The sequence below is a fragment of the Elgaria multicarinata genome, chromosome 1 (genome assembly GCF_023053635.1).
Source record: "Elgaria multicarinata webbii isolate HBS135686 ecotype San Diego chromosome 1, rElgMul1.1.pri, whole genome shotgun sequence".
In the NCBI taxonomy this organism is placed as follows: domain Eukaryota; kingdom Metazoa; phylum Chordata; class Lepidosauria; order Squamata; family Anguidae; genus Elgaria; species Elgaria multicarinata.
This window is the reverse complement of record NC_086171.1, coordinates 56,519,266-56,537,143: the sequence shown is the minus strand read 5'-3', so window position 1 is coordinate 56,537,143 and position 17,878 is coordinate 56,519,266. Positions and strand designations below refer to the sequence as shown.

The 17,878-nt window shown below is 42.4% G+C and overlaps 2 protein-coding genes across 2 annotated transcripts in view; both read left to right on the top strand.

Annotated features, from left to right (window-relative positions):
* The window catches only part of CHN2 (chimerin 2), a 169,709-nt gene extending 163,937 nt beyond the window's left edge, over positions 1 to 5,772 (top strand). The window contains exons 11-13 of the mRNA XM_063128712.1: positions 984 to 1,121; positions 1,293 to 1,398; positions 3,072 to 5,772. Coding sequence (XP_062984782.1) covers positions 984 to 1,121; positions 1,293 to 1,398; positions 3,072 to 3,243 — 416 coding nt within the window. The 3' untranslated portion in view covers positions 3,244 to 5,772. The remainder of the gene's footprint in view (positions 1 to 983; positions 1,122 to 1,292; positions 1,399 to 3,071) is intronic.
* A 9,623-nt stretch (positions 5,773 to 15,395) lies between these two features.
* PRR15 (proline rich 15) lies at positions 15,396 to 15,812 on the top strand. Its single transcript, XM_063122021.1, has one exon. It carries the CDS (start codon positions 15,396 to 15,398, stop codon positions 15,810 to 15,812), a length of 417 nt encoding a protein of 138 aa, XP_062978091.1.
* Positions 15,813 to 17,878: the final 2,066 nt, after the last annotated feature.

Here is a 17,878-nt window from a genome sequence, read left to right as displayed (position 1 = left end):
AGGTACAAAATCTTGCAGCGAAGGTACTAACTAGTGCTAACATTCTGGATCATTTGACTCCTTCGCTATTGCAGCTTCAGGGACTAGCAGTCCATTTCTAGATTCAACTCAAAGTGCTGGTTACCACCTACAAAGCTCTCAACAGTTTCAGAGCAGAATACTTAAAGGAACATCTCCTCACTTTTGATCCTGCCTACCATTTGATTTCCCTGGGAAAGCCCTTTTGCTCATCCCAGCTCTGTCTGAAGTACAGATATGTGAAAAGCAACTTCCTACCCCATAAATTCATCTGTCCTATCCCAGATTGTTACCTTATTTATTCAAGGTGATTTTATTCTGTCGGGTATTAATCTGGCCAAAGGCTGACCATTCTTTACTAACCACTGTAACTGATTTAATTTGATCTTCCCTCTCTTATGTGTTGCAATTTTAGCTATTTGTTCAATTACTTTCAGTCTGAACATTAGGCACCTTAGGCATTTTTCCTAAAATAGGAAGGTGGAATAAATAGTCTTATAAATAAATAAACTTGGAGAAAAGTGCAGCTAAAGATTGAATAAGCTAATCCTCTGACCATCTACAGATTAAAAAAAGCAAGTGCTTATGAGATTAGTATTACCACTTTTATTGTGCTAGAATAGGGCCAAAACATTGTGGATTGTGTAGGAGTTGCACAGGAGCATATGTTTCTGCAATTGACATAGCAACAACATGGGAGGAACTGAAGTTCCAAGGAAGGTACAACAGAGGTTCCAGTTAAGAGAAGGGACTTCAAACCCAAATAAGGAGGTAGATGGTAAACTGAAGTTGCTCCAGCTTTGTGCTACAGTAACCTCTTCCTGTCCCACCCCCAAAATCAGCCCCTTCATTTTTCAGTAATTTTAAACCAATGCTCATATATGTCTGAAAGAGTAAATTAAGAAATGTCTAGTTTTACTGAAATAAAAATTTGGTCCTTAAAACCTATTCTCATTCTTTTCTAGATGGTGACAAAGTAGATGTCTCTGCCAACACATATCCCGACATAAATATAATTGCTGGTGCCCTAAAACTGTATTTCAGAGACTTACCCATTCCTGTTATCACCTATGATACCTATTCCAAGTTTATAGAGGCAGCAAGTAAGTAATGAGGCATGGGATCTTTACAATATACAAAATTTTGTTGTGCCCTTAATTTTAAAATCTCTAAACCCTTTTCAGTGTAAATCCTTTGTTTTTTCACTTAACCTGATTGAATTTAGACATTTATATCTCATAATGCTTACAAAGATCTTTTTCTGTAATACATAGAACTCCCCAGTCCTGATGAAAGGCTAGAAGCTGTCCATGAAGTGTTGATGTTACTTCCTGCTGCACACTATGAGACTCTTAGATACTTGATGATTCATCTCAAAAAGTAAGTTAACTTAACTTGCCTGTAAAAAGTTTTTACAGGGAAGTTACAGACCTTGAATCATTCTTGGTTTGTACAATATCATGCTTTTTTAAAAGAAACAAAACAAAACCTGCCATCACAGGAGTGATTTTGTGTCTTGAGATTTCCATCATTTGGTCCATACATTGAATAACACCACACAAAATTTTATATCTCTACAAGTCATAACCATATAATTTTTTAAAATAAATATAGAAACTTATTGGTGCAATAAATCATGGTAGAAATCATAGCTAATTCGAGATCTGGGGTTGAATCCAAGTTGTTGCTCATGATTTAGTTCCATTGAATTCAAGTTAAGGCTAACTTACAGTGCTTCCATATGAGGCTTTTATTTTGCTCCACTTCTTTCTCAGAATTTTACAGAAAGTCTAGATTATGTCATCTTCCACTCATAATCATCTTCCCCCACCACCACCACTTCAGACTTTTTTCTTGCCACTTAAGATCGATTATGGGGGGGGAAATACAGAATAGCTGCACAATACCTTCCACCTGGTAGTGCTAGGAGACTTCTCGAAACGCTCTTAGTCTGGATCCAACCCTTTGATTTTATTTCTGAGTTCACACAATTATTTTTGGAATTTCTTTGTTACTGTAAGCATAGCAATGAATTTTCTCACTAAATCCAGCAGTTTGCTGCAGCTAGGAGGGCCCTTCACATGGAACATCCATGTTTGTAACAAACCTTGCTACTATAATAAATAATAATTCATAAAACACCGTCTATGCACATGGTGCTTTACAAAGAATAATTTGCCATATCCCTACTTAAAAACAGACACAGGGAAACAACAGAGAAAGGGAAGGAAAATGGAGGTAGGGATATATATAGAAAGAATATAGAATTATTTCTTTGATTTAGAACAGAAACGGGGGATTGTGATCCTCCGATTGTCCTTGGCCTGCAGCTCCCATCAGCCGTCATCATTGGCTGTGCTGGCTCAGCCTGATGGGAGTTACAGTCCAGCAATATATGCAGGGCCACACATACCTCATCTCTGGCTTGCATAGAACAGGTTATTAGGACTGGGGGGTTGTTCCAAAAGCTTCTCAGGCCCTTGCACAGAGGCATTCTGGCAGACACATGAGGTAAAGGATGAAGTCATTTCAGGGATCAGATGCTTGGACAGCTGAGTGTAGTGGAGGTAGATGAGGAAAGGTACAGAGAATGTGCATCAGGATACAAGTGCACTGTTAATAGGGAAAATAAGGCCACAGAGGTTTTAAAAGTAATTATAAGAAGCTTGTACAGCAGCTTTCCCCAACCTGGTGGCCTCTAGATGTTTTGGACATAAACTCCCATCAAACCCAACTAGCATTGGTAGCAGTCAGACATGCTGGGAGTTACACCAAGTTGAGGGTGGCTGTTGTGCAGGATCTGGGAGTGCAGAAAACCAGTGTAGGGATTAAAGGTTACCTCACATGGTCAGAGCAATGAGCAAGGATAAAAGATTTGGCAACAGAGTGCTCTATTATGGTTGTAGAGGCACATACAGTTGTTATTCACCACATGAAGCAAAAATTGTGTATAAAGTGAAAGTATTTATTTATGTCTTACCTTTCTACTAAGGAAAGTACTGCCCCTTCCCACCCCCAAAATGTAAACAATCACTTTTTTCTTCCATCGTTAGAATTACCATGAATGAAAAAGATAATTTTATGAATGCTGAAAATCTTGGAATCGTGTTTGGACCTACTTTAATGAGACCTCCAGAAGACAGCACTCTTGCTACGCTCAACGACATGCGGTACCAGAAGCTGATTGTGCAAATATTAATAGAAAACGAAGATGTTTTGTTTTAGATTAACAAAGCAGTAAATTGCATAGCCATCTGCTATGAAAATGTAAGTTTAAAGGAAACACATCCCCATACACAAACAAAAAATGGGCAGCACTTCATTTTCTGCAGTCTGGCAGATGAACACCAAAACATTTAGTAAAGGGTATGTCTCATAGACATATACCTCTTTATTATTATTTAAAGAGAGCAAAGGTCAGGAAAAATCCTTTTGCCTTGTATCTTTTGCCTTGCTTCCTATATGTAGAAAGGTTACAGACTGTTCTACTGCTAACTTATTAAAGGACACAAAACTTTGTATGCTTATTTAGATCATTGAAGCAAAAGGTACTTTAAACTTAATTCTCAAATACCATGCTGGCACAATTCCTATTGAAAGGAACTGGGTCAGCACAGTGATTTGTAGGATTGTAGTTGTACCCCAATTGAACAAGAGTAAACTATCCGTGGGAACAGATTTCTGCTGTCTCTTTGTTGGGAATCCTCATGCACAACTGCAGGCACACAGCCCACTTCTGAATATAACGATCTGTAGAACACAGTCCTTATGTGGAAATAAGTGTCATTCAATTCAGTTGGGATTTATTTCCACGTGATGATAGCCATAATGTGAAGCTCAAGGCATACGCTGGTATTTTCAGTCGTTTCCCTCTTACAGAAAATAATGACAAAATTGAAGTGGCAGGATTGCAACAAATGGCCATGATCCAACACCTCTCATGCCAACCAGAGCTCCATACAAGCAGAGGCTTCCTGGTTCTCTTTTTCAACCAGCAGAAAGTTCTGCATACCTAGTGGAAAATGTCCATATCTATGAGGAACGTTTGCATTCTTAGAAGGGAATCAGAAAGCACTACACACACAAGATATTTGATCTTATCCAAGATATTTAGGATCAGGGTGTTTGTCAGTGTTAGTTGTATATGGATATACAATTTCTTTCTATGTAAGACATAATTATATATGTCTAAATTAAAACAAAACATGTATTTAAAAATATATTTTTACTTTAGTTAGCTGCAGGAATGTCTTTTTTATTTTAGCAAAATATAATTCAATGCGGTGCATTGATGATTTTCCATATATTCCTCTTAAGCATTATTGCTAAGGCATATTGAAAACATTTACCGCTAGTGCAGTATTATCCTGACATACCTCTTCCATTGCAAATACTTTTAAGGAAATTTCATTGAACATGCATTTCTTAACATTTTGGGGTTTGTGTTGTATTCTAGGAGTTGTTAGAGTTCTTTACTTTTAGAGGTATGGTATGGTATTCTGGAACAAATACAGTATTGTTCTTATCTTCCCCTCCAAAAAGAGGGGCATTGAAGGTTTTTAAAACAGTGTTGGCACTAGCATGAACTACTACACATAACACTTGTTTTTTTTTTGGAATACAGAAATGTTTAAAATAAGTGATGCCAGGATATTGGATATTTTCTGGCCTTGCTGAAAAGTAGCACTTATTTAGGGTTAATTTGTTATTATTTTTAAATGCCAAGTTGCATTACTTTGCTTCTGTGTTTATAAAAGAAAACCTGCTTAAAATTAAACATTTCTCTTCAATGTCTTATGGGAAATTTGCTAAGAGAGAGAGAGAGAGAGAATTGGTATATTACCAAATCTCAGGGTGGTGGTAGTGGTCTATCTTTCCAGAAGTTGACCTCTCAATCTAATATAAAGCAATTCATTCTAATATTAGACTTTTTCTCATCATGAAATTTTTGTACAAATATTTCAAACACAGGAAGGTAGAATAGTTTATTACAAAACTGAATTTTCAATATGAATAGCTCTGTTAAGCTCTCCTCTTGCTTTGTATGAATCACAAGTTTTGAAACCCAGTTATGCTGTTTTCTGAATTATTTCAGGGATCATAGGTTTCTATACAATTTTTTTTAAAAAATGTGTGTAACTTTGGTAAGGAAACAAAGAGTGAAGACAAAGGCGGCACAGGAAACAATGTATATTAGTTATTCTTTACACAGGTCACCAAGGGCTAGGTGGGCAGACCCAGGCTGCGGGCCAGATGTTAGTGTGGTCTGATTTGCTGGTACAATACTACTAGAGATTCTCCCAAGTTGTACAGATTTAATTGTTGTAGGTTATGTACTAAATACTGTCATAAAATGGTATGGAAATGGTTTTATTTTGTGAAGTGAAATATGCTCTGTAATTTATGATAGTGTAAATGGAAAGAAGAAAGAAATCTCATTAAATGTGTTGAGTCCCTGTCTGTAATTTTCACTGTAAAAAAAACCAGCTTGGTTTCGCTAAACCTTTTTTACATTTGCACACTTTTCATGTAATTTATGTGCTACAAATTGTTTATGAACTTTGCATTGCAGATAGAACTGAGATATAAACAGCTCAAATAACTGAAATTTTTGTCAGTTGTTCTAACAAATTCATGCAACAACTGAACAAGATCATGTTACTTTTTACTTTTTCAAGCTTTAACCAGATCAAAGATATATAACTAAGGGTGCAATCTTATGCACGTTAGGAGTTGTAGGCATTTTTTCTGCTTAAACATGCATAGGATTGTGCCGTAAGTTTTATAACTTCCTGTAGTTAGTAGCCAGTCAATTGTTTCTGGGCCCATTCATAGAATCATAGAATAGTAGAGTTAGAAGGTGCCTATAAGGCCATCAAGTCCAACCCCCTGCTCAATGCAGGAATCCACCCTAAAGCATACCTGACAAATGGTTGTCCAGCTGCCTCTTGAATGTCTCCAGTGTGGGAGAGCCCACAACCTCCCTAGGTAACTGGTTCCATTGTCGTACTGCTCTAACAGTCAGGAAGTTTTTCCTGATGTCCAGCCAGAATCTGGCTTCCTGTAACTTCAGCCCATTATTCCATTCAGAAGACACCTTAAACCATAGCTTTAAGCATAGTGAATAAGGCTTTTTGCTTTATTCACCATGGTTAAAGCTGTGGTTTAAGGTGTCTTCTGAACACAGCCTGGCTTTCTGGCTTAACCACCGTGATTAAAACCATGGTTTAAGGTGTCTTCTGAACGGGGCCATTGAGTACTACAGTTACCTGTCATTGTCTTTTCTCAACTCCACTCATACTCAAAACTCAAAAATGGTAGAAAACTACATTATATGAGCCAAGACATGTATTCCCTTTATTCCTTCCTTGTGTATGGCTCTAGATATGCTGAATCACATGACTCAAAAGCTCATTAAGTGCCTGAATGACAAAACACATTCAAACATATTAGAGAAGTTACTTATTGTACTATTTTATGGGAACAGGTTTTGCTAGGGTTTTGTTTTGTTTTTAAGCTCTAGATACATTGTACTTAATGCAGTGAAGATGCATGCTATGCACTACCTGTAGTACTTCAAATTACATATTGGAAGCTGCCAATGATACGTCATGAATCAACACCAATTTCTGCCTAAAGCAAACCCACACCATGATCCCACTGTTGTGCTCCTATTAACTGTTTGAGAAATGGCATTCACCCTCTGTTTGCAAAACTCAACACACACACCAGCCATGTGTCTCTTATGCTTTCTTATGCATCACCAAATCCTGAGTACATTATGACCTGTATAATAAAGGCAAACGAATCAGGCTTTGAAAAGGATCAGTAATAGGACATGGTGTCTTCATTTGCAACTAAGCTGTTACTATATAAACACCATGGTTCATAGAAGTCTTCTGAAGTCTGTGACTGATCTTTACTGATAACGTTCAAGATCATTTAGACCTTCAATGCTCTTTGTACCTATCATACAACTACAGACACACAACTGCCCACCCTCAGTATTACTAGTATATATTAGTAAGTTCCTTCCATAAAAATACTTTATAGAATTCCAAGTATTCCTATTTTTCTGGGCAGCAAGTTATGAATTTAAAGTCTAGCCTTAGGACAGCTGGGCACTTGCCTTGGGAGGTGAGCTAAAAGGGATACCAAGCTAAGCACAGTGGCTTGGTATTCATTGAGTTGACTACCTATTCTACTGCCTACTTTATTTCTAGGAAAACAACTAAAAGCAGCGCTTGACTTTAACCTCCCCACCCCGCACCCATCAAATTCTACAGCTTCTTTTCAGGACTACCAAAACAAACTTCTTTTGCAATTTGATATCATTCATTCGAGGTAAATATTAGCAGAACACAGCTTTAGTTTGCTAGGTTTTATTTATTTTTATTTATTTATTAAATTTATATACCACCCCATACCTGAAGCTCTCTGGGCGGTTTACAAAAGTTATAAACAGTGAACATTAAAAAGTATACAAAATTTAAAACCATCAAAAATATAAAACAACAGTATCTATTTAAACAACAACAGTTCTGCAAAACTTGGCAACACTGCAAAATTGACAGGGACAGAGGCCACCAAAGGTTCTTTTTGGTCAGGGTGATGTTTATCTTAGGGTTGGCCCTGCTTAAATTCTGGAGGGTTGGGGGGCGCTGGGGAGAGAAGATCCACAAAATGTTTCAGGATTCTTGGGGAAAAGGAAGAGGATGGTATAGTACTTGGACAAGTGATAACTTTCTCAATAGGAGTTTCTAAGACTATAGGACTCTTAGAAACTCATCTGGTAATAATTTACAATCACTGGTAACATCAAGTATGTTAATGTGCAAAGTGATTTCCCATCTTTAATATTCATTATCCCCACAAAATAAAGTAAGTTAATAACACTCTAATTTTATAGATGGGACTGTGGTTGAGAGACAATGACTTGCCCAAAGCTGCCCAGTAAGAACATACTTAACCCAAATCTCTTGAGTCCAAGGTGAGCATTCTATTGGACAACACTGGTGTTTTGTTTTTGTTTTTTTGAGGCAATTTAAATAAATTAACAAGGGCAATGAATGTAGACTGTAAAATAGACATTAATGCAAGTTTATATAAACCTACACATAGAGAGACAAAGATAAGCACATGTACTCCCTCTTCCAGTACTAAAAATCCACATCTGCTATCATCCCCAGTATGAAAGAACCCAGTAATTACGCTCCATAGTTTGAGCAATTCCACCACCTCAAATAATCTCAATTGCATGGAATCTGGGGCCCTATTCTGCAGCATAATCACAGATATTGCAAATAAGAGGTGGAGCAGTCATAAAGAATGCTAAGTTCAAGCTCTCACTTATCCATAGTTCATCAGATGGTCTTGTTCTTATCATGCTCTTTCAGCAGAACTTGCTCCACAGGGTTGTTGTGAGGATAAAGTGAGAAAATCCCTTTCATTTATTAATTTGTTTCACTTATAACCCCAGCTTTCCTTTCAGGAGCTCAAGGCAACATACACAATCCTCTCCCCATATTTTATTCTCACAACCACCTTTTGAGGTAGATTATGCTGAAAGTTGTGACTGGACACAAGGTGATCCACTGAGCTCTGTGGCTGAGGGGAATTTGAACCTGGGTTTCTCTAGCCCCCATCCATGACACACTAACCACTACACCACTGAGCACCTTAGACAAAATGGGGGATACCAAGGATGATGATGATAATGCCAAACCAAATTGGAAGATTGCAGTCTTTATGGTGCTTGTTTACTCTTACTCTTAACAAAGGACAAGCCTCAGGGCTTTTCTACATGAAATTTTAACCCACCACTTTACCACTTCTGGTTGTGGATTCTTTGTGAGATTAAGATTGGCTCCTCTACACATATCTGCATTTTATATGTTGAATTAAACAACCACTAGGTGGCATTGTTGGTATAGCAGAATTGCACAAATACTCCAGGGTTTTATGCCACCATTCACAGAAATACCAGACTTTGAGCCTTTCTATATGAGGCATTTATTGTGTGCTCCTGATTCCTCACTTGTAGTAGTTTGTAGGTGCTTTATTTGACACTTTCATCCTCCAGAGCCTTTTGTGTTGCTATACCATTTTTGTTTATTTTTTTCCTAAGGAGGAAGGTCTGGTATTTCTGTGAATGACAGCATGAAAACCTGGTGTATTTGTGCAATTCTGCTATATCAACAGTGCCAGCTACTGGTTATGTAATGGAACATATAGAAAGGCAGTGAAAGAAAAATCCTGAGGGGGAAACATGCATAAAGGATCTTAATCTCCCAAAGAATCCGGAAGCAGAAGCCTTGGTAAAGTAGCAGGTTAAAGCCTCATGTAGAAAAGCCCTTTCCTCATTGGGTGGGGGGACCCTATAATGGTTGCAAACAACAGGAGAGGCCTGAAGGAGGAAATCATGTAAAGCACCCACAAAGTACCATGAGTAAGGAATCCTGAGCACACAATAAATGCCTTAAGCATATCTGTAAAGGAACCTGTTGGTTCCAAAAATACCAGGGCAAGCATAACTGACTATAGAAAGGGTATACTATGTTATTCAGAGTTTTGTACAACATTCCTAATTGTGGACTGAACCAATGGCACTGAATGCTTCAGCTTACTGCAGGGACTGGCATATAATTGCCATTTGTTGCTTGTGGGGATCAGATGCACCACAACTCAATCAACACCCCCACAGTCCATCATTGGACTATGACAGAATATGTAGTCTTCTGAGTGCAGTCTAAGGCTCAGACAAAAATTATGACAAACTGAAAGTACACCACAAAACAACCCAGGCTTTATATAGCCTTAGAGAGTGGTTGTGCCTGGTGCCCTTTCATTCTCACTCCAGCAGAATGCTCACATTGGCAGCAGGACAGCTTGAGGAAGGGAGAACTCATGATAGCTTTTTAAGGGAACCAACGCAGCAATAACGAAGATCACCAAGTTGCATATCACAACGGCCAGCATCCAAATCCGAGGGAGACCAAGTTGTGCCGCACTGCCTGTAGTTTTATACCGTGCTCCTGCCACTTCTAGGCCGGTCCTTGCCAAGCTGCCACTCTATAAGAACCAATCGCATTTATGAAGGAGAAGAATGGGCGGGGTCTCCCTCTCAGGACCTCACCTCCACCTGCTTCCTTGTTGTAGGTGCACTGCACAGTTCAGACCTCTGAAGAAAGTGAGTCGGGCGGGTCAGAGAGCACGTCACATTTAAAAAGAGAAAAGAAAAGACGGAGGGAAGGGGAGGAGAGAAAGTGCTTTCCTTACAATGCGGTCTCCCTCGCTCCAGCTGTTTGCTGTCGTCCCTAGAGACGGCTAACAGCCAGCCGGCTTCTCCAAGAGTGGCCCCCGAAATTGTTCACCTGTGAGAAAGTTGGCGCTCCCGTTTGGAGCGGGCGGGCGCCTGAAGAAGGCCAAGTGCCTGGCGCGCTCTCCTCTGAGGCAGCCTGTTGCTGAGGCAGCGAGGAGTTCCTCAGAGAAAGCCCAGGTAACTACACTCCCAGCGCGGAGCCGTAGCTAGGATGGACTGAGAGCTCCTTCCAATTCGCCGGGTTTCAGGGGGTCGGTCCTACGGCGTGGCGCCTGTGAGAGAAGCGCGGTCCTCCTGTGGCGAACAGGTGAGGAGGGGAAATGAGAGCGCGGCTTTGCTTTCTTGCCCGACTGGCAGCTCCAACAGGTGCCCGGGAGGCGCCGTCCGCCTCCATCTCGCGCGCTCCCTCCCTCCCTCCCCAGGCTTGCTCTCCCGGGGCGCGGGGGGGGTGCGAGTCTGGCGCGCGGCGTCCACCTGTCGCGAGGCGCTGAGCGCGCCGCTCTCTCAGCCTCCAACGTCCCCCTCCCTTGAAACTGAAAGACAAGGGCGAGGGGGCGCAGGTGGTGGGTTGACTGTGCGGCTGGCTGAGGTGGGTCCCTTAATCTGCAGCCAGTCATGGGTGGGGGAAGGGGGGACTCTCGCATAAACTGTCAGCAAATGATGCTACGTGGGCGGGAACTGATCTGGCCGCCGCCTCCTTCCCCGTGAGTAGTCCTGCAGATGACAATGGGACTTTCGTCGGACTGTGGCGGAGTCCCCGAGGCTTTGCGCCTCCCGAGTGGCCAGTGCAATCCTAAATGGGCATTTATTCGGAAGTAAGCCCCATTGAGTGCAATGGGGTGAAAACTCAAGATGGTGGGCATTGGGTTTGGAACGTGAATCCTAAACACATTTGTGTGAGAGTAAACTCCACTGCATTCAGTGGTACTTACTTCTGACTAGACATGCATAGGATTCCACTGACAAGGAACTGAGCGTGCAATCCTATGCACTCACAAGGGGCTAAATCCCACTGAATTCCTCGTGCTGGCTGGGGAAAGCTGGGTGTTGCAAGGCTTTTGTTGTTGTTGTTTGTCTAAACATGTGCAGGATTGCACCTTAAGGAAACTTTTCTAAGGTCCCCCTGAACTGTTACAACCTTTGAGTTGCCCAAAATAAAGGATTATTATCGCTTAACCTTTCCTTCTTCCTCGCTGGACATTTAAGATGCTGCATTAACAGGCAGAAATGTAACAGGCTTGGCTCAGGAACTCTGGAGTATGTCGCTTGTGAAGAACAAATCCTGAAGAGTGGGGAGAGAAAGGGGTGTGTAATGTATACTGCAGTTTGATGACTGCAACTCTCAAAAATACTTTCTAATTTTTAACTTTCAAAGTGGCAAAGGTTGACAGCTAGGATTAAATAAGAATACAGTGCAAACTTTTGCTGTGTCCTTTATTGCACCTGCCTGAATCACTTTGTTGCATAGCAGAAGTGCAACAAAGGCCCTCTAGCTATGACTTGCAACAAGCATAATTTGCTAAGGGAAACAAAGAGCCACTTCCTTTACAACACCCAAGTACTGCTGTAAGGGGACCTGTGGAATCTTTCACTGCTACTGTGAGATAAATGCTGTGGTTGCCAGGCAGTTCCCAAAACACCTCGGTCTGTCACTTTACCTAGTGCTGGAAGCAAGCTATCAAAATCAGCTCTATGTTGCATGCATCCTGCTTCACGATTCTACTTGTACTAAATGCTAGATGCTGTGGATGACATCCTGGCCCCACTGCAGTCAGTAGAAATATTTATCATTCAACAAACTAGCAGGAAACCTTTCAGAACTGAAAGTTTATTACGGTCTTTACTGCTGACTTGGAGATGAAGAGGCCATACAAGTGTTCTCTAAAATGCCTGGCCTAGCTGTTAGATAATCACGTTATGATGATAAACTGTCCATATGAAAGGGTTGAACAAAGGTTCTAAAGATTTTGTGGATGCTCTGTTGTAAAAAGGAACAAGGTCTATGTTCAATTTTCTTTTCAAGCAAAAGGAACACCACAAGTGCAGCACTACAAAAATAGCATAGAGAAAAACTACTTGCATAGCAGCTCAAGTTCTGTCTGCACAAAATACAAAATCAATTAGTTGTCAAGTTTGCAGAATAGGACTGGAAACTATGGCCGTTTCTATACCTGCCTTTCCCCCCGGGGTCATCCCTCTGCATCCAGATGACACACAGGGGATCCTGGGAGCAGGCAGGGATCATCCCTCCATTTCCCTGGGATAATCCTTAGGTGTAGAAAGGGCCTATGTGTCTGTTTCCTCCTAATTCAACTCCCTGAGCTGAAGCACGTCTAAGAAATCTACGACCACATCCAGCAATGCTGTGGCCCTCTAGATGTTGTGGACTCCAGGTCCCATCATTCCTGCTAAATGGAAACTCCATGTTCAGAGGCAATATATACCTCAAGAATCACATTTAAAACTAATGCAGAAAGCTCAAGATAATGAATTACCTTTGAGCTACTTGCTCAGAGGGAATGGGGAAGGGAAGAAACTACCATACAAATCCTGATAAAACACTGGTATTTGAGTAGATTTGGTTATGTGGATATGTTGAAACTGGAACATGGAATTCATTTATAAATCTGCCTATCAACATTAACTGATCATATAAAAAATGTTTACCATTAGGTGGCTTACAGACCATCCCCATTTCATTACTTTGAACTGCAGATCTTTGGATTGCTTGAGAATATTTGACCTAAAACCAATCATTTTGTTTCCATTGTTTGTCATAGGCAACAAGCCATGCAAAATTAACAAACCTGAAAACTCAGCATTTTAACCCTAGTGTGCAAATCTGTGCAAGCTGATGATGTTGAACTTTGCTGCAAATGTTCAACTCCAGCTGGGCTTATCAGAAGCAACTGCTGTATCAGAAACCCAGTGTACTGGAAATACCACAACCCTGTGTTTAAATCTCCCAACCAAAGAGGCTTTTGATGAATTGTGCTAAGCAACTGAATTCTTGGTTGCTTAGCCAGTCTTGGAAAGGTTTAACTATTGCTAATGACTTCATTTGTACAAAGGAAAGCTATGTAGTATGGAAAGGTCTTAACTCTCCGAAGCACTCTAGCTGAATTCAAGTTTACATAGTTTCTCCACTGTTGTGTTTAGGAATGGAAGGGTTTGAAACCTATTGATACTGGTAAGTCTGCACTTATGAACAGTAATATAGGGAGTGTGTTTGTGAATTCTTTGCAAGTTGGGAAAAGCAGTGTCATCTAGGTTGCAATCTTATATGCACTCACTTGGAAGCAAGCCCTGTAGGACTGAGACCTAGTTCTGAGTAGATGTATATATATATGTAGGATTGTGCTATTAGTGAAGAACAAGGATAAAGTGCTCACAAGTTGTCAATGCAGAATATGGCCCAGTCCTGTAGATATTAGACCTCTGATTCCTGAGATCATTATCAAACAGTTGACATGGATAGCTAAATGAAAATGTGGACCCAGTGTGTAGCGGCTATAAAAAAGGCAAAGGAATCGAAAAGAAAGCTGCACATGTCATACTTGTACAAATCTATGGCAAAATTCTGGACAGTTCTGGTCACTGCACCTCAAAAGATATGGTAAAGCTGGAAGAGGTGCAGAAAAGGGGAACCAAAATGACCAAGGGTCTGGTGCAATACTCCTATGTGGAACGATTACAATATTTGAGACTCTTTAGCTTAGGGAAAAAAGGCAAGTAAGTTGTACAAAAGGTGATAAAGATGTACAAAATTATGTATGGTGCAGAGAAAATGGTTAATACAAGAACCTTGGGGTCATCCAGTGAAGCTGATTGGAGGAAGATTCAGGACAGATAAAAGAAAGTACTTTGTCACACAGCATGTAGTCAAACTATGGAATTTGTTGCCATAAGAAGTAGTGATAATCACCAACTTGGATTGCTTTAAAAGATTAGACAACTTTGTGGAGGATAAGGCTATCAGTTGGTACCAGCCATGATGGCTATATATTACCTCCAGTAAATGAGGTCGTTTACCTGTTTCTGAAGAATTATTATGGTATTGCAGTCATATCCTATGTGTGGGCTTCCCACAGGGCTACTATGTGGACAGAATGCTGTGAATGACAGGCTTTTGGTCTGATCCAGCATTGCTGTTCTTATGTCTTTAGAAACTGCAGTCAAATTTGCAGCAGCCATCCTCCCAGTGGGCTTCCTGTTTGGCCCAAGGGACAGAACACCAGAATATCACAAGCAATGCAAAATAGGGGTCTGTGTTGTTATCATTATTTTTACTTCTGTGGGTTGGTAAGAGTTGGGCATTGGACCAAGGTATAATTTTTCACAAGCTTTTTATTTCTTCAGGATCCTTTCTCCAGGAGCAGAAAGCAGGTTGTGAATCAAGTTGGTTGCCTTGTTGTCTTTCTTTGGGTGTCTTGCAGCAAGGCTGAAGGACACAAGTGATCACTGCCACACATGCTAATTGCTTGGCACTGCCTTATTTGCATTTGGGGACGCTGCGTGCTTGGGAAGTTGCTTTCGCGATAAGAAAAGGATTCGAGGCAGAAGTGTTAACTGCTGAGTGATCAGCTGCACCAGTCGAACGCAAAGCCTTCACTTCCTGCGGCGGGGCTTAAATTAACTCGGACGAGGGTTGGGACATGCTCCCAGACTGGGCGCCTACTTGGGAACTGATGAATGAGTGAAGGCGATCCAGCCCTCGTAGAAAGCATGGCCTCGGCTCAAGCACCCAGGGAACCGTGCGCCCGAGTCACAAGGTGTGAAAACCATGAAGGGATGGCGCTCTGTTCGCGCTTACAACCAAGTACCCATGTATTCATTTCCTCTACGCTCCTATGAAGAGCGCTTCCCCAGCAGTTGATTGAAACCCTGCTGAACCTAACCCGCTGGCGGGTCCGCGCCCTGCCCGGCTCCTTTCTTTCTACTCAGCCCCGTTCCTGTTTTCCTTTCCTACAGGACGCTGCCTCTGACTTCCCCGCGGTGCCCGACCTGCGTACTCGGCGCAAGGAGTCCCTGATCGGGAAAAGAGCGCCTGGAGAAGATGGCTGAGAGCGCCAGCGCCGCTGCTGCTGCTGCTGCTGCTGCCGCGCCCTCGGGCGGGCCCGGAGCCAAAGGCGGCTCTTCGGGAGCCTGGTGGAAGTCGCTGGGCAACAGGAAGAAGCCCAAAGAAGCGCTGGCGGCTGCGCCCTCGACCGCCTGGCCGCCGCTGCAGCCGGCGGAGCCCTTGGAGCCGCTCCACGGCCCGCCCAGCCCCTCGGACTCGCGGGACACCCAGCAGCCCCCGTCGGGCAGCCGGCGGAATCTCAAGATTTCCCGCTCGGGCCGCTTCAAAGAGAAGCGGAAAGTTCGCGCCCCGCTGCTGGCCGAGAGCCCGCAAAAGCTCTTCGAAGGAGGAGGCGCAGGCGTCGCCGGCAGCACCACCCCTGCGCACCCTGGCGAAGAGACGCCGTGCCAGTGACCCGCCGCCCCTTCTCCAGCCCCGGTTGACTGCCGCGGGCCGGGAGGAGGAGGAGGAGGAGGAGGAGCCGCCGCCTGTCTTCCTGCTGTAGCTGCTGCTTGCTTCAGGCGAAATGCTCTGGAGGCGGCGGCGGCGGCGGCGGCGGCGCGCGGTTCCTTGTGCTCTTCCACCCAGGAAGAGGAGGGGTGTGTTCGCTCCGCTGGTGAGGAGCCACGGCGCTGAGGAGTTTACTCGGAGCCAATCGGCAGCTCTTGTCAAGCTCTCCCATCCCGCTCACCCGAGACATGAGGGAGGGAAGGAGGGCGGGCGCCACCTTGCCTGTTTCCAGCGGGACCGTGGGAGAGGGGGGGCACATAACGATAGGAATCTGTCACGAGACACCTGCTAATGCCACCATGAACTATACAAATGCCGGTTCCAGTTCTTCCCCGTCATCACAGTCCCATGAAATTAAAGTGTCCATGCAGAGGGCAAAATTCCCTGTGACATTGTCATTGTGAATTATTTCCCTTCTTTCTTTTGCAGGAACGGTCTAGTTCCCGTAGTACATGTGGTGGTGGTGGTGGTGGTGGTGGTGGTGATGATGTATGGGGTAACAGTAAAAGGGAATAAGTATTCTAATGCACATCCCCTAACTACCCCACGTTCTAGTACCACATATCCCAAATCTGGAACATACACTGATGACTCTTGGTCATCTTGGATGTCAGACTCTGCACTTATGGATGGTCTGGGTTAGATTAAACTATCTTGTTATTGCCCAAATAGCACTCCAACCTGGAGTTATGATGTCAATTTCCTAGAGAGTATCATGCAATTACAGAAGGGAGTTTGGAATGAGAGAGGTTTGGTTCTGGTAAAGCCAAAAAGCAGTGTTTTCCCACTGCTGTTTCCACCCCTTTTTCTCATCACAGAAAATCTGTTAAGGAGGGAAAGACGGCCTAATCTACACCAAGCAGGATATTGCACCTTGAATGTGGTATAAGGTATGTGTCAGTGGGCCACAACAGTTGTCAGAGCACTTCAATACCGCTATAAAGCAGTAGCATGGCTCTTGCCTTTTATATACTGCTTTCATAGCACACTATCCTGCTTGGTGTAGATTAGGCAGGAGCAGTCCATCTGGAGCTATCACTGCTTTCGAGGGCAACCTGCTATAATGACCCCACTTGTCCCTTCTAATAGTTCACAGGCATGCAAGAGGATTCAGCGTTCCAACTTTCCTTTTGCATTTGAAACTTAAAACTGGAAGGTAGTTTTTCTTCATTTATTGAGAGTCCCAGGTGAAGCAAAAAAGAGGCCATGTTGTAAATGTCTACAATGAACTAATTATTGTAGTCCTAAAGGAATAACTTTTTAACAAGAAAAGTAAACTCTGTACTCTTCCTTGATACGATGGAGTTGTTGTTGTTGTTGTTCTGGTGTGCTTTTAATGGGCCGGGGGGGGGGGGAATTAAAATTCTCTGTCTTACCTTATTTCAAGGGCAAAACCATCTAGTGGCACATGCAGAATCTTAACAATCATGTCCCTGTTGGCAGAAACATCAGTAAATGAATCTCTCTGCTATTCAGTGAATTATAAAGGGAAGGGGGTAAGATTATAGCTGGGCAGTATGGAACTTCTTGCTCTCAAACTTATTCAAAGAATCAGAGAAGGGAAACATAACATTTATTTTGTTTCTGGTAATTAGAAGCAGCTGCTTCAACTGGGATGCAATAAGATAGTAATATTTGTAGTTCTCATTGTTAAGAGATGAACATGATACATTTACTAGTATAGTTCTCAAGTAACTGATAGCCACTCTAAAAAAAATGAACAAAAGGGACCCAACCTAAATACCTTTGGATAGGAGGATAGTTGAAGCTGTTGAAGGAGAGAGCAGAGTCAGATAGCTTGTTCAGCACAATGCAAATAGCTCAACAGCTCTAAATTGTCAAATGCCTCCTGGGACTCATCTACACCAAGCAGGATATTCCACTATGAAAGCAGTATGAAAGTGGTATATAAAAGGCAGGAGCCACACTAGTGCTTTAGAGCGGTATTGAAGTGCACTGCAGGATCTACA

Coding starts and splice junctions, on each gene's coding strand:
- PRR15 (XM_063122021.1), top strand. CDS start 15,396: ATGGCTGAGAGCGCCAGCGCCGCTGCTGCTGCTGCTGCTGCTGCCGCG.